Source organism: Sebastes fasciatus, chromosome 1 (genome assembly GCF_043250625.1).
Source record: "Sebastes fasciatus isolate fSebFas1 chromosome 1, fSebFas1.pri, whole genome shotgun sequence".
NCBI classification, from domain to species: domain Eukaryota; kingdom Metazoa; phylum Chordata; class Actinopteri; order Perciformes; family Sebastidae; genus Sebastes; species Sebastes fasciatus.
In genome coordinates this window covers 13,973,449-13,998,585 of record NC_133795.1, presented here as the reverse complement: position 1 = coordinate 13,998,585, position 25,137 = coordinate 13,973,449, and the positions used below count along the sequence as shown (strand labels likewise).

Below are 25,137 nucleotides of genomic sequence, written 5' to 3'. Positions count from 1 at the left end.
GCACCCATCACGTGCAAAAACAAAAAAAAAATCTGTCTATAAATCTCACCCACCCCGCCGCCCCTGCTGTGGCTCATTCTATAATCAGAGACCCGAGGCTGGGAGTTAGAGCCCTCGCTGCATCCTGTGGTTCGCTCAGAGTTAAAGCTAAACTCCTACAATGGTATAAAGTCGTGTTAAATACTCTGAAACTCTCTCTTAAACACTGACAAACAACAGCGCTTCAGTGTCTTACCAGCTGAATCTGTTCTCCTTCAATAACCTCCACAATGGCATACGTCTTATTCATCTCCTTCATCCTCTACTCCGTCCCTCACTAGGCCGGCGGTCCTTCTTCTTCTTCTTCTTCTCTCAGACTCCAGCAGCACACTCAGCTCTCTCTGGCTCTGCCGCCCCTGTCCTGGAAGTCTGACCTCGGTAACACCGATCCTTTCTTTCTTCTACCTCTTCTCCCCACCACACAGGAGTGAACTTTCCCCTAACTGGACTTTCAGCCTGTTTTCTCCTTGCACAAATTGCCCTCATCCCCCCTTTCCCTCCTCCCTTCTTTTCCTCCCCCTCTCCTTCTCCACCTCCCTCCCTCTCTCTCTCTCTCTCTAAAAATCTTGTAAACAAGTTGAACTCTAACTGCTGGCAGTTTAATTGTTAATTTTCTGAGTTTGTTCCCTCAGACACAAAGCACTGTACAGTCCTCATCTGACATGTCTTCCTCACAGTTTATAACTACGTCCAGCACGGTTTAAGGAGGAATGTTTAGTGCTTAAGTCAATTATACACTTTTGCATGTGAGTTTGTGTATATGGGTGCATTAAGACTAGCGCTGCAACAAATAATCGATTAGTTGTCAACTATTAAGTTAATCGCCAACTACTTTGATAATCAATTAATCAGCTTGAGTCATTTTTAAAGGAAGAAAATAGTCTAAATTCTTTGACTCCAGCTTCTTAAATGTGAGTATTTTCTGGTTTCTTTACTCCTCTATGACAGTAAACTGAATATCTTTTGAGTTGTGGACAAAACAAGACATTTGAGGACATCATCTTGGGCTTTGGGAAACAATGATCGACATTTTTCGCCATTTTCTGACATTTTATAGACCAAACAACTAATCGATTCATCTAGAAAATAATAGACAGATTAATTGACAATGAAAATAATCGTTAGTTGCAGCCCCAATGAGGACATACACGTATGGGGACATGCAGGAACACACGGACAACCAAGAAAGCAAAATTACAATGGCTGCTTTGTAGCACTAAACATTTGTTACAGTTATTGTACTTTAACTGGACAAACAACTGCACAAACACCATCACCATCCACAATAACAGCAACAAAAACTAAGTACATCAACAATAAATGAAAAGAGAAAGACTGAATAGATGCAGGAACAGCGATTACAGAAACTACTGAAAAGCCAACGTCTGGGTACTGATGACTCGGCATATCCAATCCTATGAATAATTTCGGGCACAAAATATAACCTTAAGAGGACGAGGGTTTCAGAGGACGACATATTCCTTGAATACAACTGATGCATTCAAGGTGTGACGCATGTGGACCAACACAAATGCATATAGTATGTTGCATTGCAAATTAGGGCTGTGTTTTGGCAAGAATCTGGCGATACGATACGTACATTATGATACAGGGATTACAATTCAATATATCGCAATACTGAGAGCAAGCTGATATATTGCAACTTTTTTAAATCAAATTTTAGGAAAACTGTCATAGTATAAAGAACACATAAGAAATACACCATTTTAAGAATAGGCAAAAATAACACATTTATACTGCATGTAAAAAACTGCATGGTTTTCGCCCTGAGCTATATGGGATTATCATAAAGTGGACATGTTTGGTTGAACTCATTTTCCCTCGCATATCTAGAGGTCAGAGGTCAAGGGACCCCTTTGAAAATGGCAATGTCAGTTTTTCCTCGCCAAAATTTAGAGCAAGGATGGTTTTCTAGTTTAATATGATGCCAGTATCTTCACTCTAGTTTAACTTCACATTTATTTGTATTTTTTGAAGAATATTGCATGTTGCTTATGTTCTAAGGAAAAGAGAAGTTGCCACAAAGTATCTCACTCAAGTCAAGTAAATTTTCTTCATATAGCCCAAATTCACAAATTTGCCTCGAAGGACTTTACAATCTGAACATGACATCCTCTATTCTTAGACCTGCGGTTCAAATAAGGACAGATTGCCCCTCAAAAAACTCATCAACTTTCCTGAGATGTTGGAATGTTTTGGTAATAATCAAACCTAAATATGTCGAATATGTCAAAGCACATTGGTCGTATAAAAAACAATAAAATCGAAGGATTGTTGGTGGGTTGGTTCTACTTACTGTGTTTGGCATCTGGATGGGGTCAATGTATGCCTGAATATCGTCATAATTGGACTGCATGCTGATGATGTCATCAATGACCTCATCCATCTAGGAAAAAAAAAACTGGGGTGTCATTCGTGTGATTATGACAAGCTTAAAGGCCTATCATGCATAACTTTAAGACAAAAAAATGCAACTAATCTACATTTCTGTGTTTAGCAAACACCATACAGAGAAAACCTGAAACCTGCTGGCATGTAGGCCTCCAGGTGAACCCGCCTGCAGGTTTATGTCTGACTCAAGAGAAAGAGACTTTAAAGATAACTTCTATGTTACGGAGTTCAACCACAGGAGTAAGACTATTTTTCTCTCAGAGAGACTAAAAGACGAGAGTTGGTCAAAGTCCGCCAGGGTTCAAAGGGCCTTTCATTCTGCTGTCACTTGTTAAGCTGTAATTACTGTTGCAAGGCCATAATGGAGCATTTAAATTCCAATGATGGCCAGTCACAGTTACTGCCAGTTAACCAACACATTCATCCACCAACTGTACGCACGACACATTAACACCAGCGCATTTACAAATGCTGCTTCAGCCAATTAAATCATTATGATGCTTTCATAAAATGTGGAGATAATTTCACTTTGGGGGCAATATTCAATCCTCATAATTTTATATAGGAGTGTAATTAAGTCATATTTTAGGGGTATTTGTTCAATGTGGTTCTTGTAAACTGTGCTTTATAACATGAACAGGAATTATGCCACCGTCTGCCCACGCTTACCTCGGTCTCGTGGCTGGAGCCGATGTTGAGCATGGCCATGGGGCTGTTGGGGGCGCTGTTTCCAGACATGAGTTGCTCGGTGCGCATGTGTGGGGAGCGAAGGGGTGGGGGGGCGGACGCTGAACCCCCGATAGGTCCCATGTTTGGGGGAGGAGAGGGCGGCACCAGTCCTGCTACTGCATGGACCGTCTGCGGACAGAGAGAGAGAGAGAGAGAGAGAGAGAGAGAGAGAGAGAGAGAGAGAGAGAGAGAGAGAGAGAGAGAGAGAAGAGAGAGAGAAAGAAAGAGAGAAAGAGAGAGAGAAAGAAAGAGAGAAAGAAAGAGAGAGAGAGAAAGAAAGAGGGTGATGATTGTGTTAACTCTGAGACAATACTGTATTAAAGAGGCTGTAACAGGCTCAGTCTTATAGCTGAAGTGAAAATACTGATATCATATGGAACTAGAAAACCCAAGGAGTCCATTATGCTTTTAAATAATTATGCCAGCTTGCCGGGAAGGAGGCAAAATAACCCTCCAAAGTTACGCTACATTTTGGCAAGGGAAAACTAGCATGGCATTTTCAAAGGGGTCACTTGACCTCTGACTTCTAGATATGAGAATGAAAATGGGTTCTATGGGTACCGACGAGTCTTCACTTTACATACATGCCCACTTTATATAATCAAATGCAGTTTTGGGAAAAATCACTGTAAAACTGAGACTCTTGTGGATCCAATGAGCCCAATTGTATTCATGTATGATGATGTTAGTTCCCATAATAGCCATTTCACTGTATAAAATGACCTGTGTTGACCTTTAAGATCATCACAGCCTCATGAAACTTTACAGCCAAACTAGAGACCTAGGGCATTCAGAGGATCTATGGCTTGCATCTAAATGTAATTATCAGGTTCTCAGCTTTCAGATGCTGTACAGCACTTCTATGTGGCATATACTGTTGACCTCTATCTCCCCCTAAAGTCCCCCTCCCCCCCTCAAAAAAACAAAAACAGGGTCTCTTAGGGTTAATGACTGAAGAACTGAAACAGATAAATGTAGTACTGCAATACTGTGTGGATTGTTGGACAAACCAGGCAAAAACAGAGACAGGCCATATATACATGGAGTGGATCTAATGAGAGACAAACAGGCGTAAACAGATATACAGTACAAAGTAAAGGCATCCAGAAAGGTACCTGTTTGGTGGCAAAGGTGGTGGACAGGTATTCTTTCACCTGTTGCCTCCGAGACTGACGGATGTGGTAGTCTGTAGGATTCTCCAGGTGGGTCTGCACCTGTATTAGAGATGGACAGTAACAGGATGTGATCAATTCTTATTCTATTATTAATTTTGCACATTGATCCAATGTTATGATTTGAGCATATTTGTTTTATGCTAAATGCAGTACCTGTGAGGGTTTCTGGACAATACTTGACATTGTTTTGTGTTGTTAATTGATTTCCAATGATAAATATATACATACATTTGCATAAAGCAGCATATTTGCCCACTCCCGTGTTGATAAGAGTATTAAATCCTTGACAAATCTCCCTTTTAGGTACATTTTGAACAGATTAAAAATCTGCAATTAATTTGCGATTAATCCCAATTAACTATGGACAATCATGCGAGTAAATATTTGTATCGATTGACAGCCCTATAATTAATACATAAATGTTTAGTGTGTTCTATAAGCTCAGCATGGTTTACACACATAACTCACAACACTGAGTATGTGCTTCAGATGTACACCTCATTATCCCCGTCCCATAACACCGTGATGGCACGAGGACATTAAGTCAGTAGTAAAGCCACTAAATCCTCTGGTGTGGCTACAGAAAGCAATGGGCTGGCCTCATTCCTTCACATCAAAGAGTAAAGCTGAGTAGAGAGCGGCCCTGCTCCCCATTACTACAGAGAGACTCAGCCCTCCAAACCCCCCTCTGTTTTATAACCAACTGCAGGATTACATCAAATGAACCAGAAACTTTTTAATAAATACATCTCTTTACACCCTCATGCTACATTGTGTATGTTTTTACAGCACACACTGGATAAATACACATGATTGTCTGTCAGCTTTAAATGCCTCTGTGTCTCGTGAGGAACAACTATTCAGTCGTAACTATTCGACCCAGCGCTGTCAGCTCAGATGAAGTCCAAAGAAACACAGGAGCTCTGACAGGCTCGCTGAGACTGATAGACAGACAGATCACCTTATCTATACAAAGAAAGGAAAGACACCGACAACTCTTAACACTGATTCCTCACACACAGGCACGCACGCACACAGTAAACCGTCGATACAGCAAATTGCTCCACACAGTATCCGGTGCATACAAAAGATTTACAGTTCAAAACACCATAAAGCCACCCACATACAGTAAGGGAGCATTGCGTACAACCCATACACACACAAACACACACACCATCAAAGATAAGAACACACACAAGCATCTTTGGAATCGGGTAAAATGTCACTTCAGCTTTATCAGCCGCTGTCTGACTCAGACTATCTACATCGCTCCTGTCTGTCCTGTCGCAGAACATGTCAAAGCTCTCTTATCTGCTCGTCTTCCTCCCCCCGTCTGTCTCCCTACCTGCTTGTTGCTCCACCGCATTTTTTCTCTCTCGGCCTTTTTCTCAAATCTGTCCCTGATTTTCCCCTGTGTGGCAGTGCTGCTGCGTTAGAGGCCACGACGCCCAGTGAAGTCCTGACCACCTCCGCTGCAACATGTGAGTGGATTAAGCGAAGTAACACAACCCCCCTTAACCAACATCTTTTCTCCCTCCACCAATCCCCTCAATGAGATCTGTTTAGCGCTTTGTCTCTGTAGTGCACACGGTGGTCCAGTCCAAGTCTGAAAAAAGAGAGTATGATGCTTTGGGTATTGGCCAATACCGAGTACCGACCCGATACCAGTGTTAAAGTAATAAGCTGTATGCCTCACTGTGTGGAAGAGACTGGGATCATTCGCAACATCAGGCTTGACATTGCTTTACTAACTTTGTAAAACAAAATGTACCAAATAAATATATAGATATAAAGTTACTAAATTGTTATTATTAAAATAATAAATCTTACATCAACAACCGGGTAAAATGGCTAAATTAAATTCTGGTATATAATATATATAAACATAGTATTGAATTGAATAGATCAGCCCCATTGTCACTGATATCGATCCAGCTATTTGAGTCAGTATCGGCCTTCAGGACTTTTTTTCACACATTTCTGCACTTTTATTGGCTTATTGAGTAATTGATTTGATACTAAATTAGTAAAAGTAAAATAAATACATTTATTTATAATAAAAAATTATAATTTGTTGCAGCCCTACTGACCTTGAGAACCTCCACGGGGACCTGCATGCTTTGGTGATGCTGAGGGGTGCTGATGGCCGGGGTGGGTGCCGGTGGCACGGCCATGCAGTGCTGCATGTACTGCAGGGCTGCATTCTGCTGCTGTTGATGCTGCTGAATCTGCTGCCTCTCACGCTGCTCCTCTTGCTGCAGCTGGTCTCGCATCAGCTGGACACAACACACACACACACACACAAATCACAGGAATGCTCATTAAAGCGTTGTGACCTATAAACTGACTATAATGGGTGATGCTGCTTTTAGCTTTTCTCTGACCCCGTGCTTTTTTAAAGAGTGGACAGGAAGAGCTGTTAAGAGAGCACATCTATTAAACCACCCTGTAAGAAAACAATGTACAATAAATATATTCAAATATGCAAGGGACAAATTTATCAGTAGTTGCTGCATGCAGATGCCCTTCAAATAAAAGCCACAAAGATCTGACATAGACCAGAATACCTTCCTTTCCAGCGTCCACTCAACCAGACAACACTACAAACAGACTTTGATATCCATAGCTAATGAAAGGCTTGCATGTGCTGCTTATTGGATGGCGGAGGGTGGTTGTGTTGTACCTGCATCCGCATGCCGATGCGTGAGGCCATAGCTGGGGGGCGAGGGGGCAGGGGAGGGCGAGCCGACGTTAATGCACCGCAGTCCAGCCCGAGAGGTAGAGGAAGCTCTGGAGGAGAAAGGAAGGGAGAGAAAAGTGAGAGTTGAGCCAGAGGAAGGAAAAAACAAAAAGATATCAACGGTCTGCAGGGATTCCTAAACAAGAAGAATGACTATCAAGAGTGGAAGCTGTGTAAAACACTTCTACCTCAACTGATTCAGTGTGTAATTGTTAATGGGTGCGTTAGTGACTTCTTTATATGTTAACTGAGCCATGTCTTTGTGGTTAGGCGCTCTTTACGTTATACTTGTCTTATGTGTCAGATTTGTCTGTGTCTGTCTAACAGTGAAATTGATTATAAACTGTAATGTGAGCATTACAGCTTCCTTATTTCAATGCAACAATCATAACAGATAACCACGGTTGGTAACACTTCATCTTAAAAGGTCCGCAAATTTCATGGTAATTAGGTGATAATTAGCAAGTGACCTATTTGAAATTTCTTTGCCATATTACCCCAATATTTACCTCAAAATGTATTGAAAATTACTGTATTATAAACACTATTTAATAATTATGTGCAAAAATAGCATATAATTGTTAAAATAGGGCCCTTAGGCTTGAGAAACAACTGTGCGCTGCTCTATTATAAACATTATTTAATAATTGTATTCTGCTATTTCCCAATAAGCAGTAATAAATAGCTGGTAATTTATTTAATACATTTCCAGGAAAAGAATACAGAGTTAATTGATATGCTTTATTTCCATGTCTGCTGATAAATAGATGATAATTAGCAAATAATTAATTTGAAATTTCTTTAAAAAAACTCCCTGAATCATAACATTACCTACCAGGTTACATTTGTGTAGACAATAAGTCACACAATGGTGAGATTTGTGCCTGATCAGAAGTGTCTTCTATTAGTTTTGGTTTTCCACCTCCGATGAAGAGCAGCGCACAGCCGCTTCTCAAGCCTAAGGGCCCTATCTTAACAATTATATGCTATTTTAGTATATAATTATTAAATACGGTTTATAATAAAGACATTTTCAATTAATTTTGAGGTAAACATTGGGGTAATTTGGCAGTAATCCCAAAGAAATTCCAAATAGGTTACTTGCAAATTATCACCTAATTACCATGAAATTTGTAAACCTGTAAAATCAAGTGTTACCCCTCGGTTCAAGCCAACTATGACACTACTATGTCCATTCAAGCTAGTTGAAATACATGCTGGGCCTATCATTGTCTGCACAGAGGTGAAACTGATTCTCATCTAATTCTGGGTAAGACAGCAAATCATCATATTTTCACTGAGGGTTCTGTCAGCTCTGGGGCCGTGGACTTTTCCACTGGTGAAACATTTTGTCTTGATGCATCACTGGGCAAACTGGATCAATCACCTGTCTGCCACTCACATGATGCACTCAATCTTCCTACTGAATCAAAGGCACCCAATGATCTTTCTACAAGTTGTTCAAAGACAGGTTGTCAGACCTCTAATCCTATTTACCTGTGCAAGGCCTCTTTACACAGCCTGATTTATTCAGAGGCAGTCATTCAAGGCCTCATACAGACAGAAAGACACACTGTAGCAGTGAATGCTCTAAAGCAGTGGTCTCAAACTCAATTTACCTGGGGGCCGCTGGAGGCAGAGTCTGGGTGAGGCTGGGCCGCATCAGGTATTCCACAAAAAAAGCTTTGTTAAAAAAAAAACAATCTTCTCAAACGTCATTATTAACAGTTCTTTAACTTGAATGGGTTCTTCTGAACATGGCCTATTGCGTCTCCCACTTTTCCTGAAATTGTCTGTGCTCGTCACCAACCTTTCTCTTCACTGCAGGCTTTGAAAAAGACATGATTGGGGCTGTGTGACAAGATATATATTCATTCCACTTGGTGTCACTCCGCAATAAAGTTGTGCCTGCTGTGTTTGTGTTGCTCTGCAATTACACCACCAAACCGCTAGTTGGCGGCGGCGTCTCTATGAGTTTCCTCTTCTTCTTGTACTACAAACAGAAACTGAGCGGAGTTGGAGCTAATAACTGTTGAACCACAGAACTTTTACTGACATTACTGCAACGCCGAAAAGAGAAAATATATCTGAGTGGATTTGTGTGAACAAACATTGAAAAGATGGAGGCAGAGAGAAGTAGAACTTGGTCCTGGCCACTCAGCATCGCTGAGAGACTGGACCAATCACAGCTGTTGCGGTCTGCGTCGTCGCGACGTGTAGTTACATTTCTGGAGAGGTGCACGTCAGGCTACGGCGTCGATTCAACGCAGAAGTATAAATCAAGCTTTAATCAAGCTTATGCGATGTTACACGGGCGCCGCCATAGTTGTTGTGAAATGTTTCTCTGCTTGCATCAAGCCCGGCCGATTGCCCGCCCCCGGGAGCCATATACCCCACTGTGATTGGTAGGTTCGTTCAGCTCGGGCTCGCGCAACAAAGGGACCTTCCACGGCAAACTGCCATTCACATAAAACTCGCGGGCCGAGGGCGCCTGGTTAGCTCAGTTGGTAGAGCGGGCGCCCATGTAACAAGACTTAGTCGTGACCGCGGCGGCCCGGGTTCGAATCCGGCCTGTGGCCCTTTCCGCATCCACTCTCTCTCTCCCCCCTTTCCAAGACTCTATCCACTGTCCTGTCAATAAAAATGAAAAAATGCCCCCCAAAAAAAAAACTTTATAAAAAAAAAAAATTTGCGGGCCGCACTAACATTAAACTTTCATATCAAGGTGGGGGCCACAAAATATCGTCTTGCGGGCCGCAATTGGCCCGCGGGCCGCGAGTTTGAGACCCCTGCTCTAAAGGATGTGCAGTGCACTCATGTGACGTCTGTCTTGTACATATACGAAAAACAGACCAGAAGGCTTTTAATGTCAATGTTTTGACACATTATTCAACAAAAAGCTTCTTTTTTTTAATCAGCAAAACAAACCCAGCTTCTAAAATGTATTGTCTTAACAAACAATTAAGAATGCTGCCTGTATAAAATACTGTGTACATCTTAAGTTATAACAGATAATACCTAATGGATGTAGACGTAAAATAAGAACATATCCAACCATTCTGTCTATTGCTGGCTGCAATCACACATCACATAACTTTTCATATTTGCAGTACCTGTGAGGGTTTCTGGACAATATTTGTCATTGTTTTTTTGTGTTGTTAATTGATTTCCAATAATAAATGTTTACATATATGTTTTCCCACTCCGATGTTGATAAGAGTATTAAACACTTGACAAATCTCCCTTTAAGGTACATTTTGAACAGATAAAAAAAATGTGTGATTAATTTGCGATTAATCGTGATTAACTATGGGCAATCATGCGATTATTCTCAATTTCAATATTTTAATCGATTAACAGCCCTAATGATTTCTCAAGTCACTGTACATAGGACAATGGAACACAAAATTAAATTCATCCTGAACAACATAAAGATCACAAAAAACAAATAAATGCTGCTCTTCGGAGTACCTTTATATCTGCCTACCTCAATTGCCAGCAATAAGGTACCAGTTTTAAACTGAGCATATAAGGACATCCGCCCTCTCTGTCAATTAAGTTTTATATAAGGTTATACATATTGCACTGGGCCTTGTTGTAGAAGTAGCAAACCAAAGCACATCTCCAGGCTGACTTCATCCATTAAGGTTGCAAGTGCATTCTTATGTTTGAAAGAGGGCACTGGGGTGAAGATAAGTTAGCAGTAACACTCTCTGGTCCTCCAAAAAACAAAGGGTGAATTTTGAGGTACTTCCTCGATAACAGTGGAGAGGTCATGTGAGAGTCATGTGGTCTTGTTGTTCTTGGGTGATCATGTGAGCAGCAGGACGACGGGGAACACCCATAAACCCCTTACACACACTTGCACATACACACTCACTAATATGTACACATGCACACACACTCGAGAGCGGGGAGTCCCAGGACTGACAGTTCCCCTTCTGCAATGACTTGTGATCATCCTCTGCACCCCCTGAATGACTCAACTCGTCTGGACCACAAAGGTGTGATGAAACCTATTAATGGCCAGGTTTCTACTGTATTCTAATGTCTCTGCTGATAATGTGAGACGACTACACACAGAAGAGCAGTGACAGGGACATCAGGGTCTGAGCAACCAATCAGAATCTGATCCTCCGGTCTCTCATCAGAAACACTGTCTGTATATGGTCAGAAAGAGAGAAAGACAGAGAGAGAGAGAGAGAGAGAAAGAGAGAGAGAGAGAAAAGCTCATTGTGCGTGAGGTACAATAAGAAGGGCAGCTCCTATTGAGGACTGAAGCCGCCTGTTGTCCGAAGTGTACATTTCAGCACCCGAGGGGGCACACACTGCCCGCTTTGTGCCCATTGGATGGCCCACATGAGAAACACACACCCATGCAGAGATGCACATTGAAACCAACACATTCCATGTACCAGAACAACGTATCCTCATACAACGGTTCGTATGATATCTTACGAAAAGTTACTCCTAATTTTTTGTGCATTTTTTTTTAACGAATGTCCAGCAACACGTGTCAATTTTGGCTTCTTACATGCATACAGTCTTTTCAAAAATAAACTTCCATTTTTACAGGAAACTACTTGGTTAGGTTTAGGAGATGATCGTGGTTTGGGTTAAAATAACTACGGAAGTTATGTGACAAAAAAAATCAACGTTCACTTCTGGTTTCACACGGGATATGAACACCGGTCTCCTGGGGAAAAAACGTCTGGTGTTTTTTGACCCACCCATCCACCCCGATCTCCTCTCTATGCAGCGGTTCACGATTACATACGAACTGAATTCATGGGATGTAAAGGACGGCGGTTTCACGAGCTTCAACCGTCTCACGAAGAATTACCGGCCTGTCGGTGCTTGACTCTGATGAAGTTTCTACTTGGCATAGAAACGTCACTCTTCTAATAAAGTCTGTTGCCTCATATCCGTGTACTCCAGTATACTTTAGACCAAATCTCTGATTTCGTGGGATATATAAGAATTAAAGTGCATTACTTTTCGTAGGTATAGCTACGAACGGTTTATGAGAACTGCCTTACCAGAACGGGGATTCAAGGACAGTCCGACTCCACACCAGCAGGACCAAGCTGCCAAAACGGACTCTCCATAAACAAAAAGTACAGAAGTGGAGACACACATCTCAGCACAGGTTCTCCTATAATGCTCACAACTACTGATGCTGTTGGAACAACTGTCGTACCTGCTGCTAACATCTGGAGCTTTAGAGACTGGCCCTTTCATAGCAGTAGGAGTAGGTGTCTCTTTCAAACAAACAAAAGTGTGTTTGCACATATACACACACACAGTGGTGGAATGTTGCACGGTGTATTTATAGAGTCTGACAAATGGGGTGATTACATCTCCAAACTCAATCGGCAAGGTAGGAATGCCAGCCAGAGGAGGACATGCGCTCTACGCCTCGAGGGTCTAAGGACAGACCTGTAGGCTGCACAGACTGTAAAGCCAGCCGTTGGCCAGTATTAATTTGAACTGCTATTTAAAATCCCCCAGCTCTGCAAAATGAGCTGCTTATGACACCAGATGTAGTGGCGACAATGTTTACATAACACTACCTACCGTTCCAAAAGATGTATTTCATATAGCCTCCAACTGTGACTAAGCCATGATACATAATATGCATCCTTTAACAGATTCACATACACTTTGACAGGATATCACTTCCTGATATGATATGGTGACACATTGCTACCAGGCAGCATGATCCCCCACATGGGCCTTCCCATTGCCTGGCATCCACTGAGGGTAAGCGGGCATCTGTGACGCAGTACGAGCACACAGCGGCCATTGTGTGTCCAACGCTGTGATGTCACAGCCCCTTCACTTCAAACACTGACAGCCAGTGGGAGGATGCAGAGCGGAGGAAGCCCGAGTCAAAGGTCAACTCTGGATTGTGCCACAGATTAGTCACAATCAAACATGCCACAATAAGCACACAATGGAAACATGGAGTACATTAAACATGCTGTGCATTAAACAGCTTTAGTTCCTTCCTATGCATACATGTGCAACACATCCATAGACACAAACACACAAGTACACACACACACTTGGGGGCAGTGTGGGGCCATGGCACCTGTGCTCAGAGACATGGTGTTAATTTGTGGGGTGTATATTTTTAGAATTGACCGTGCCACGCCAAGAAAGGCCTTTTCAACAGCCAACACTGAGCAGTTGAATGTGGGATGTGAATACACACACACATGCACTCAGGTGCTCTTTCACAACAAAGCATGTATGCGACCTCAGCTGCTGCACAAAATTCAAAGACAATTTACAGACACATTGACAAGTGCAGAAACTAAAATACATTTTATTTCCGTATGTACAGAAACAGCAATTCGGCACGGCGAGTAAAAGTAGAAAGAAGTCCCTCAAGGTCACACAAGTGATTGTACGACTCTCAGTGCTTGAAATGAAGAAAAAAAAACAAAAAAAGTGCCAGTACTCTCTTATTCACATGTTGGCGTATCGGCTGGAATAAGCAATCTCTTGGGATTTATTCCTATTTATTCAGTATTTCTTTAAGCATTTTTATGCTATATTATTATACTTGGCTCATGCATCTTCTATAGTTGGCCTATAATACTCCAATAATATTCCAACTGGAACATTATAGGGTTAAGGTGGTTAGTTTAGTGTTAATAGTTAAAGTGCTTTCCTGTGTTATTTGTAGCCTATAGTAGGTATCATTCAGGTTTTAGGAACAGTGTCCCAGTCACGATGCTCCGACATATTATGCAGCAGGATAAAGAGACACATTCTGACATTGTCTCACATTGTGAATAAAAGATATTAGATTTTGGGTTTGAATGTTTTTGACTTAAACCTAGTGCAATTTTACATGATTCTGGACCATTATTATTTCTAATTACACGGCTTTGTTGAATACTCGATTCCGATTGGTCAATGACGGCGTTCTACGGTCTGTTATTTCTTTATAACAGACCGTTACTATGTATAACAGACCGCTGCTATGTATAACAGACCGTTGCTATGTATAACAGAACGTTGCTATGGGCGCAGGTCTGATGTTGGACTCTGGCGGACCGTTTTTGTGTCAAATTATTGATTTCTCAAGTATAGTAGCCGAGTAATAAGCGGGATCATGTACAGCTAGCGGGTCGGGGTCGACCCCTCCGCTCCACATCGGACAATGCTGTACATTATCTTACTAGTTAAATGATTATTTTATTATTTACACATATCTCAGCTTTCATCTGAACGTTGAAATCTTCTGGAAATGTTTGCCCCAAAAGAGCAGATTCAGAAGACTTTTAAATAATGTTTCAATTATTATATTTGTTCACAAATTAAAAAAAGTTATGACAGACAGTTTAATAATTATTTTACAAAAAGGACGTGAACATTGCCCCCCCACCCAGTGCCGTGCGTCAGCTCATCCAGATGCTCCCTACATACCTTTTTATGTTCATAAGGCTTATGAGGCGCTGCGCCGTTATGGATCGCAATTATGAATCTCCCAGAGAACCTGATATGGCGAGGGCTTGTGAGAGGTGCCGGTACGCATGAAAAAGTCCCGGTATGCCAAGGAGTAAAATGAAGAAGTGCCAGTAATGCGTACCGGTGAGGCACAAAGTGAGTTCAACCAGACCAGGCCTTGCTCTGAGACACAAACACATCAGAAATACTGTTCAAGAACTTCAATCTCAGTCGTGACGGGTTAAAGACGTGCAAGTAATCACGTTTCATACTTCGACACCAAGTTTCAGATTATCAAACGCTTAGTCCAACTTCCTGTTAATATCACAAAGGCTCCAAATGTAACACTGCACTGTGCACTTCACCAGCCTTTCCATCACTGCACATGCGCACTCACACACACACATGCGCAAACACACACACACACACACACACACACACACACACACCCTTTCCGCATTAAGCTATCTGTCTGCCTGCTCTAATGACTAAAATAACCTCCTCTGCTCTCTGTTCTCCTTTTCAGGAACACCCTGTTCCCCCTGAGCTATGGTGTGTTTTTTTGTTTTGTGTATATGTATCAGCACACATCTGTGTGTGTGTGTTTGTGAGAGGGGGACATGCACATACAAAAGGTAAGCGTGCACTTTTATTACCGCTCTACAGAGTCTTTCACAACATGTAAACAGACCCAAAGTATCAATATTCCTAAACCACCGCCAACACACACCCTCAGCCGGTAATGGTTGGTAGGATTATGTGACATGACTGGCATGGCAAGTATGGGGTCCTTTCCCCTTCCTCTTTGGTGTCACACACACACACACACACACAAACAGCTGTATCGCTTAGCGACAGGGCACACATTCGGACATGCAGACAGACAGACTGGCGGACGGACGCACAGGCAGATCAGTTTCAAACGCTCAGGACTGGTATTCTGTTGGGTCAATTGCTGCTTTAGATATAAAAACATTCCTGTTGCCACCTCACATCTGTAAGAATTACAACAGATACTCAGGATTTAGTTACAGCATACAAGGGTTGTGTATGAGCTGACTATAAATAATGATTCTCATTTCTATTTATGTCATTTAAGAGGTGACACTTTTGGGCTATTTTGCTTCCATAGCATGTCTTCTCTCAGACCAGTGGGAAGAAAACATCAAAAATACACATTTAGGTGTTTATTTTACTACTTTGTCTATTTGCATCTGTATATTTCTCCTAAATTCACCAAAAGTTAGCATTAGATAATGCCTCATTTGCATATTTAAACATAACATTTTCAGAAAACTTATACAGAAAATAATTGTCCTAAAGTGAGTAATCAACAGGGGAGTTTCATGGTAATATCGATTAGTTACAAATATTTACCCTATTCACTTGTAGTGAAAAATATACTGTATGGAATTTTACAATACATATCTTTAAAGGCTGTTTTCTAAAAATTAGGTTTTTCTCAGACTCTGAGCCAGAAATCTCCACTTCAGTAGCACCAAACTTCCCAGTTTCATATCTCTCTATATTCTGAAGGTTTTTACAGAGGGGTTTGTTCATACAGTATATCATTTATAGCCTTTGATTTTCCGTTGAGTATTATTTGATTTTTTGAGTGATAAAATTAGATATCCAAAATCCCCTCTGTAAAAATCTTTGATTATAATATGTCAACAAAATGAAACAAGAATTTTGAATCTGGCTTTAACCATGTTCAGATTTATGTTCTGCAAATTAGCATACATTAAATAAGATAATGCCTCATTTGCATATTTAAAAATATCATTTCAGAAAACTTGTAATACAAAAAATATGTGTATATATTACCCTGTTCCCCTGGGTGCCCTTAAGTCAGAATTGTTAATGCAGAATAGCTCCACAATCACTGAATGGGTGGATTTCTACAGTATAATATAGAAGCACATTTGTGCACAGAGACAGACACATACAGACACAGACACATGATGTGCAATTACCTGTTTGAGAGGAAAAAGAGTTCACAAGGGAGGATACGCTCTGCTTATGCTGCTGACTACATGTCTGGATGCTGGAGAAAGTGGATGGCAATCTGCAGGTGGTGGTGATGGGGCCAGAGAGAGATGAAGGAAGGAGATGGAGGCGTGAGATGGAAAAGATACAAACAAAAACAGACAGAAAAAAAAAGATGGTTGGTTAACAGTGCAAAATGGACAATAGATGGAGTGAATAGCTGTAAAATATAATATGTGACTGTGAGTAGAGTGAAGAACAGAGCAGTCAGTGGAGTGTTGAAGAGGCGGAAGCAGCAGGTGTTCAACACACTGAAGAACTTAGAAAAGAAAAGAACTTCCGTGGCGGAAGCGAAGGAAGCAACAGACCATGTTAGACCTGAGTATACATACAGTATCACACACTGATTGGTGTGAAGAGAGGACAATTGTTTTAAGGCTTAATTCTGTAGCAGGAGACACTTTTGATTCAGTTGTTTTACATTGTTGTTGCTCTTTTGCAGCTGGTTCTTGGCCATCGTGGTGTCAAGTTTGCTATGAGGGGTTTCAGCACTCTCCTATCTTTCTTATCGTTTCTAGCGGTTTTACCACCTCCGTTTTTCAAATGAGTAGAGGTTCAAGCATGTTCTTGTAGAGCAGGCCTATTCAATTGGCGGCCTGTGGGCCAAATCCAGTCCTTTAACGACCTCAACCCGGCCCTTTGATTATTTATAAATATGAAAAATGTGTTTAACCCTCCCGGCCCTGGCGATCCCGGCCGACATTACCGTCTTTAAGAGGTTGTAGCGGGCTCAGTCTTAAAGCTAGAGTGAAGCTATTGGTATCATATAAAACTAGAAAACACAAAGAATCGAGTCATGTTAGCTTGTCGGGAAGGAAGTTAAATAATGCTCCAAAGATCCCTCCAAAGTCAAAAACACTCCAAAGTCCCTTGACCTCTGACCTCAAGATATGTGAATAAAAATGGGTTCTATGGGTACCCACGAGTCTCCCCTTTACAGACATGCCCACTTTATGATAATCACATGCAGTTTGGGGCAAAAACCATGCAGTTGTTTGCATGCAGTACATATGTGTTTAATTAATCAACTGCTGACCTGCTATCTCCCCCTAAAGAACTCCTGTCTAAGTGGGTTCCAATAAGAGGGTTTATTCCTGTTCATCAACGTTACCACTCATGCTATTGACGCTGTTACTGACTGTTAAAAGCAATATCATTGTGTTTTTATTTAAATAACCTGCTTGCATACTATGTTTATGGGGTGTTTACATTGTTGGATTATCGGAAAATCATCATTAGTCGGCTAATTAGACAGTTCATTAATAGTTGTGTCTTGCTAATCACAGAAATACTTATTTTGTTAAAAATAGGGAATTTAGGAGAGTCAAAGTGAATTTAAAAAAATGTTAAATGCAACATTGTGTTTATTAAAACAACAACCTACTAACATAAAAAAAAAGTGTATTTTTTTTTATTTATAAATTTTATAGCTCTGCAGATCAGACATCAGACACAGAAATATAAATGTCCGGACCCTTGGTACTTCATTGTTTTTCAAATTTGGCCCTCCTAAAAAGTAATTGAATAGACCTGTTGTATAGCGTTACTATAACACAAAGACTAACCAAGGAAAACATTCAAAACACTGCACCCTCTTCCTTTTGTTATACATTTTATCGTGGTTGGGGTTAAGGGTTGGATGCATTGACAACTGCTGTAAAATGATCAGTGTCTTTAGATTGTTAGTAAACTTGAGGTGAATTGAACTTTAATTTACTGGCATAAAGTGCCCACAGCGTACGATTTCTGCTCAGTAACCAACTTCCTGAAGGTCATCTGAATGAATCACCATAACTCATCAACATAGCGTGTGAATCACAAAGCCTGTCACCTTCTAAACACAGTCTATAAATAGCCGACCAAGAGAGACCCTTCTTGTCCTTAGTGAATCTGTCAACTCAGTCCTGCCTGCTGTCCTCAGGTCACTCTGCTTCACAGATCAGAGAGAAGAGAGCGATGTGAAAGGACAACAGCTTATCAGCACCGACACACTTTCAGACAATGTCTTATCAAACAGAGACAATGACATACGGGAAAGACAATAGACCAGCATCATCAATTATAACCACAATGCATCATTTCCCCTTTCCTTCCATCAGTTTTCACAACTCCTAGTTTTGTTAAGTGGTGAAGCAACTTCCTCTGCAGGAAACCCAGGGAAAGAACCCAAGATGTTTGTCATGCCACAAATGCTTTAGATGCAAATCTTTGCTTGTAACATGTTTGATATCGATGGCCACTTCTCATACAATACTTGAAAGATTAAAAAGAAAACTAAAGTAAATGTTTAATGTGTCAGTAAGGCTATTCCCTGAGCGGAAACAATGCACATAACAGGTATTCACACTCCGATCAATCATTCCTGTTGTGCCTCAGGTGTAGTGCTAGTAACTTATGAACTAGTATAACAGCACTCCAAACATCTCTCAACACTCTGACCTCACTTTAACATTTATATTTGATGCATTTTGGCGTAAAAGTTAACATTAGAAAATTCGTATTTCACGTAGTAACTTTCATTGTCTCCCCACCAGTCTACAACACAATCAGTACCATCACACTGCCATTCTGCCTCCACTTAGCTGCACGTAACAAACAATCATTACATTGCTAAACAATGGAGCGATGACTCGAGATCTCGAGATCCTATTTCTGTTTTAGAAAGGTCAAAATGCAATATGTACCAGTCAGTTTACTGTCAACAGCAGCAGCAGAGTTTAAAAAGGAACTGCATGTCACAACACCAGAAAAATCTGCTCAGAGATGTTTAGTTTCATTTCTGATTTATCAGCCTGAATGGAGCTCAGATTGGCAGCGCCGTATCCAACAGCCAGCCCGTGAGAAACACTGATACATAATGTAGAGTATGTGTAAAGTTAGATCCTTACCAGCAACTCTCCAACTATCCCAAAGACAACATAGTGTATCCAATAGAGATCTGCTCCTCCACGTGTTATTGCACACACTCCCTGACAGACACAGACAGCCCGACCAACTAGTGCATTCATATGCTGGTTCACCGGTTGTGACAGCACTCCTCCCTCCTCCACCGGCTGAGCTACAGTAGTCTGAGTGACAGTCACTATTAGTCACCTTCCTCCCGCTCTATAACCAACAGCTCAGCTTCCTATTCCTCCTCCTCGTCCTCCCACTCTCCTCCTCTTCCCCTAAATTAGCCTGAATGCCGAAGTCTGGGGCAACAACAACGAGAGCCCTGTGTCCTGTCCTTCAGTAACTCATCTCCCTCTTTCACTCTAATGTGGACCTCCTCCTTCAGTCCAGCCTCCTTCATAAAGCAGTGTGCAGTATTTGCATACAGTAACACCTACACATGTGTATAAACACCAATAGAGCCTGGAAGCAATTCTTCATTTTTGACTAGCCAGGTCATTGTGGTTTAGGTGTTTTTCTGAACTATAGGGCAGTGAATCAGCATTATTTACTTCTTTAAATGCACTCCCACACACTGTGTGGGCATGCTTACATGGCAATAAGACAGATAAGAAGTCTATACACAATCCTGAGGACAGGAAATTACTCCACATTTATTGTCATTAGAGCTGCAACTAATGATTATTTTCATTGTCGATTAATCTGTCGTCTATTTCTGGATTAATCAATTAGTTGTTTGGTTTATAAAATGTCAGGAAATGGTGAGAAATGTTGATCAGTGTTTCCCAAAGTCCAAGAAGACATCCTCAAATGTCTTGTTTTGTCCACAACACAAATATATTCAGTTTACTGTCATAGAGGAGTAAAGAAACCACAAAATATTAATATTTAAGAAGCTGGAACCAGAAAAATGTTGGCTTTTTATTTCTTAAAATAATACTCAAACCAATTAATAGATCAAAATAGTTGGTGATTCATTTAATAATTGACAACTAAGCGATTCATTGTTGCAGCTTTAATTGTCATAGATAACCTGTGTCCATTCAGTATAAATTATCATACACTTGTGCCTTTTCATAATAAAAAGAGAGGTTCCATAGCATACATTTATTAATTTTTACTGAAAGTCATGGTCACTGTATTGTTAAGAGATTATTCAATAGGTGTAGAAATATATGAAAAATAAATAAATAAATAAAGGATGCTCCTGTAAAATATGCATAGGTGAAGCGACCACAGAGCACTGAATCTCAGCTTGTGACTGATGCAAATGTATGTTATTAATACATTTCTGAGACATCACTGATTAGTTGTGACATTGTGAAGGTGATCGCATAAGAAACTGGTTTTGAATACATTTGACAGCGTGGTGCAGCGTATTTTTTTGTAACTTACACTATTAAAATAATATAATATATCATTACATTTAGGTAAGTACAATGCTGGATGAAATGTTATGAATCCAAGGCTATGAGTAGAGAAAAATGCAGATAACCACTTATTCAAAAGTGGGTTAATTCCATCTGTTTGTGTGTCTTTGCGTATAAAGTGGAGCTACAGGACTGCATGTTTATTTCTCAGTCATTGGCTGATTCCCTTGTGACATGACAGTGAGTTCAGATCTCAGTAAAACTTCTTCTTAAAAAGTGCTGTAAGGTTTGTTTACAAGAAACAGAAGTCACTCACGTCATGAATCACTCCTCCCTTTGCCCTCCTCCAGAACGTGTGCACCCATTTGTGTCAGCACAAGCAAAAATGCATGCAAACACAGATTAGGGCCTCGACATTATCAACATTCTCAACGAAATAGATAAACACAAGCACATCCCTCCAACAACAGACAACTGATTAAAGAAACAACAGAAGGTAGAATGACGTCTACTTGCTGACAGGACCATTAAAGGAGCCTCCTAGTGGTGAGATCAGGCATAATAGCAGAATATTTTCACTTCAGAACATGTGGAAATGCATGGACAGGTCCAAAATAGGAGGATGTTTGTTTTCCAGGACCAATACGGTAAAAGTTTCAGAGGACAAAACTTCAAAAAACATTTTAACCCATTTGTGCCCGTAACTGTAATTTTTTATTTTGTTTGGTGGTGTTCTTTGGGCTTGCCTATAAGCACAAATGTGAAGAAATCAGTCAAACCGATTGGCTGAAAAGTTAGTTGTCTTACCATACTACTGTTTATCTAATATTTGGGCACATGGGACTACTGTTTTTACAATAGACTCCATTATTTTAGGAAAAAACAGTCGTCCCATGTGTCAAAATATAGTGTGATATCTCAGAAACTACAAGGAGCACAATCAAGTATTTGGTATCTATGAACTCATAACAAGTTGAATATTAAAGATGTGCACACACATGCAATGTAAAAAAAGTATTTAATTTGGAAAACATTTAATAAACACAATGTTAGCGTTTTTCCTCATTTCTCAAAAATCATGACTTTGACTATTGATAAAAGAGCGATTTTACATGAGATCTAAAAATGTAAAAGTTGTACTGTTAGATACTTGCTATACGTATGCCTGTACCAAATTTCAAGACTTTTGACAGATCAAATCAAATGTTGTGGCGTTTTTCCTTATACTAAATATAGTCTTTTGGCACAAATGAGTTACTTAAGCAATCAGCAATGTGTGCTTATTGTCTGTCATATCCCTTTATGTTCTGACAGGACACCGACTTCTACTGTTCAGGCCAAAAACTGTACCCATCACTGAAGTCATTAAACCTCATTAGACCTCACTGTAAGCTCATCTCATTAAACTAGAATGAGACCAGCTTTAAAATCAATTAGCAAATCAATCTGCATCTGTTTCGAGTTGTGACAATATGTCCACACATACATACCGCAGAGGCCACATGCAGAACGCTCATTACATGCAGCAGCTTGTCTGATGGATTCTCTGTGTGTAATGTGTTTATAAAACTCTTCCATTATGTAACCCAACTATTAGCAACCCTCCATTAGGGCTGCACTGAATATTATTGTGATCACGACTTTGGCTTCCCACAATTAAATGAACATTCAATTGCCGTTTAAAATGCTCCGCTCATAGAAAACACCGTTGCATAAATCAAGCGCTTCCCAAACTAACAGCTGGAGACTCACCGTCAATCAGCAGCCGATCAAAGCGGACAGTTTTCAGCAGTCTTATACAGTATATCCAAGTTTTTTGTCGGTCAGACACACGTGCAGCCGCCACATGATGGTTTAACTATAAGTCCAAAGTAAGCCGTGGAGGAATAACCTTAAAACAACCTTGGAACAACTAACTTAATCAGACAATTATTATATTATAATTCATTCCCCTGAATGCTGCTCAGAGTATTCACGGTGACCGGCTCGTCCGCCGACAGCACAGAGCACGTTATGGTGCATTCAAGCTCTACTCAGTAAAAATGAGTATTAGGCTATGGTAAATTATAACCCTATCATGATGCGTTCAAGTGTAATCTTGTAAAATGTAGTTTTTGGCGAGAAACTTAGAGATGGAGAAGGAGATGTTTTCACAGCAATATAAAATAGTTAATAGAGAGAATTATGAACCGTTTAACTTCCTAACACTATCTCTAAGCAGCTTATATTATATAATTAAAACTACTAATGCCAAGATTATTTTTTTTTAATCAAAGCATAATTTAAATAAAAATGGAATAATTTATTTCCTAATCATTTGAATTTTGTGTTTTTATGCAAATAACCACTATAGATGACAATAACAAAATAAAACATTTAAGATTTTTGTCGGTTGGAGCGTAGCACAACATGGAAGGGAAAGCATCGCTCTGTTTATGTAAAACGTGAAAATATTTTGTCCCCTAAACTATAAATAATCGTTATCTCAATATTGATCAAAATAATCGTGATTATCATTTTGGCCATAATCGTGCAGCCCTACCCTCCACCCAGACGCTCCTCTACTATCCTACATCCCTGAATGCAGAAACACAAACAGTGGTATCAACGTGCCACTCAGCTAGTTGTGCCTATCACAACAGAGGAGAACACTGACCAGCGTGGTTCAGCAGTACCCGGCTCACAAGCATCCCTTGTTTGTACACAAAGCATTCAACAGTGGGCCAGCTCCAGTTCTCATAGTGCCCGCAGTGTATTTACTGGGTTATTTTGGTCCAGGGGCAGGACCCCCCTCCCAGGCTCTCAGCTTATTGGTTGGGAAAGCTGCGTTCCTGTCAAGTCTGGCCAATCATGAGGCGTACGTGTAGGAGGGGGAAATCATTGACCAAGACAGCCTTGTACTCTTTTGACAATGGCCTATGAAGGAGGCAGGACCTAAACACACACATACACACATGCGTCCACGAACACAAAACACACCACCCAAGACCCTCTTCTACTCGTCCACCGGGCAAGCTTCCCTTCGTTTACTCCCTCGGTCACCATGGTTGTACAATACAGATACTGCATAAATAGACTAGCTCTATTGGAAGTGTTGACTGACTGATGATACGTCTGAGTGAGGTTTAACTCAGCTATGCTAACCTAGCCGCTATCTCTCTCTTTAGGTTGGACAAACATTGCGGTCAACATCCAATATCTACAACTTGACCATTTATACATGGATTTGCACATGAAACATTTTCTTAACATTTTGTCTGTATCTGTATCACATAAATTCTCTGTATCTGAAGCTATATGATGCAGCTGACGGCCGCTGAGTGAAATAATCAAACAAAGATGCCATTTTTATAAGGCTGCACATCAAATGGAAGTATTATAGAGATACTGAGCATCATCTTATACACATTATCTTCTACATCAGCCTAAATAGTTGGTATCTTTTCAATTAAAGCTCTATAGGTTTAAACAATCCTTGGCCATAAAATGGGTATGAAAACAGAATTAAAACAGTCAGATCCACACACCAAATTTCCGTTAGTAGGATTTTTATTGTTGAGTCTGAAGCTTGATTTATTCTTGCCGTATCCGCGACGGTTGCGAGTGTCCACGCGGTCAAAGTGACGTCACACCATCAGACATGGCCCTCTGTGTGGCAGGTTTTGTCCGCGCACATCCAAATTTCTCTAACTACGCAGATGGCCGGAGAAAACAGAGAACTGTGAGGAGCTTTGAAAATGTTGGTTTGCCACGAGGAGAAACCCGCACGGAGTATAAAAGATCAGAATCCGTGCAGCCGTCCTTGCAGATAAACATAACCGAAGCTTGAGAAAGAGCCTGGTGCTCAAAACGTTACAGCAATAAAAATCCTTCTAACGGGAGATATTTGGTGTGCAGATCTATCTGTTTTAATTCTGCTAGATATTTCTTTGATTCAGCCCCCATCCTATCGGACACTGAATGTGTGTCTTTTTTATCATTTCTTATATGTCTAGGAAAACAAACACTTCCTCATCAGTGCTACATCATATGACCTGAGATGACCTCAGGTTGTGTGCAAGCCGACTTTTGAGGTTTAGTGTTACATATCACCTGCCATCCCTGATGATATCAACAAAATAAAAGGAATATTATCGTATTATTATTATAATTCCATGGATCTTTGTATTGTACCTCCATAATTTGGCAAACTTTGCACAAAATTGTAGTTAATTTACAGAAGAGTTGATGTTATTTGGGCTGCTATGGCTAGATGTCCCAATCAGATGTT

General features: G+C 40.6%; 1 protein-coding gene across 10 annotated transcripts in view; it reads right to left on the bottom strand.

Annotated features, from left to right (window-relative positions):
- Positions 1 to 25,137, bottom strand: part of tfeb (transcription factor EB) — a 42,380-nt gene that overhangs the window by 6,586 nt on the left and 10,657 nt on the right. For 5 of the 10 annotated variants that reach the window (XM_074631093.1, XM_074631111.1, XM_074631129.1 and 2 more), the window contains exons 2-6: positions 7,039 to 7,145; positions 6,446 to 6,631; positions 4,296 to 4,394; positions 3,121 to 3,309; positions 2,357 to 2,446 (exon numbers count right to left, since the gene is read on the bottom strand). In XM_074631093.1, coding sequence (XP_074487194.1) covers positions 2,357 to 2,446; positions 3,121 to 3,309; positions 4,296 to 4,394; positions 6,446 to 6,631; positions 7,039 to 7,145 — 671 coding nt within the window. Of the gene's footprint in view, positions 1 to 2,356; positions 2,447 to 3,120; positions 3,310 to 4,295; positions 4,395 to 6,445; positions 6,632 to 7,038; positions 7,146 to 16,532; positions 16,625 to 19,493; positions 19,829 to 25,137 lie in introns of those variants that run through there. The other 5 variants (XM_074631138.1, XM_074631150.1, XM_074631157.1 and 2 more) reach the window with 4 other exon arrangements.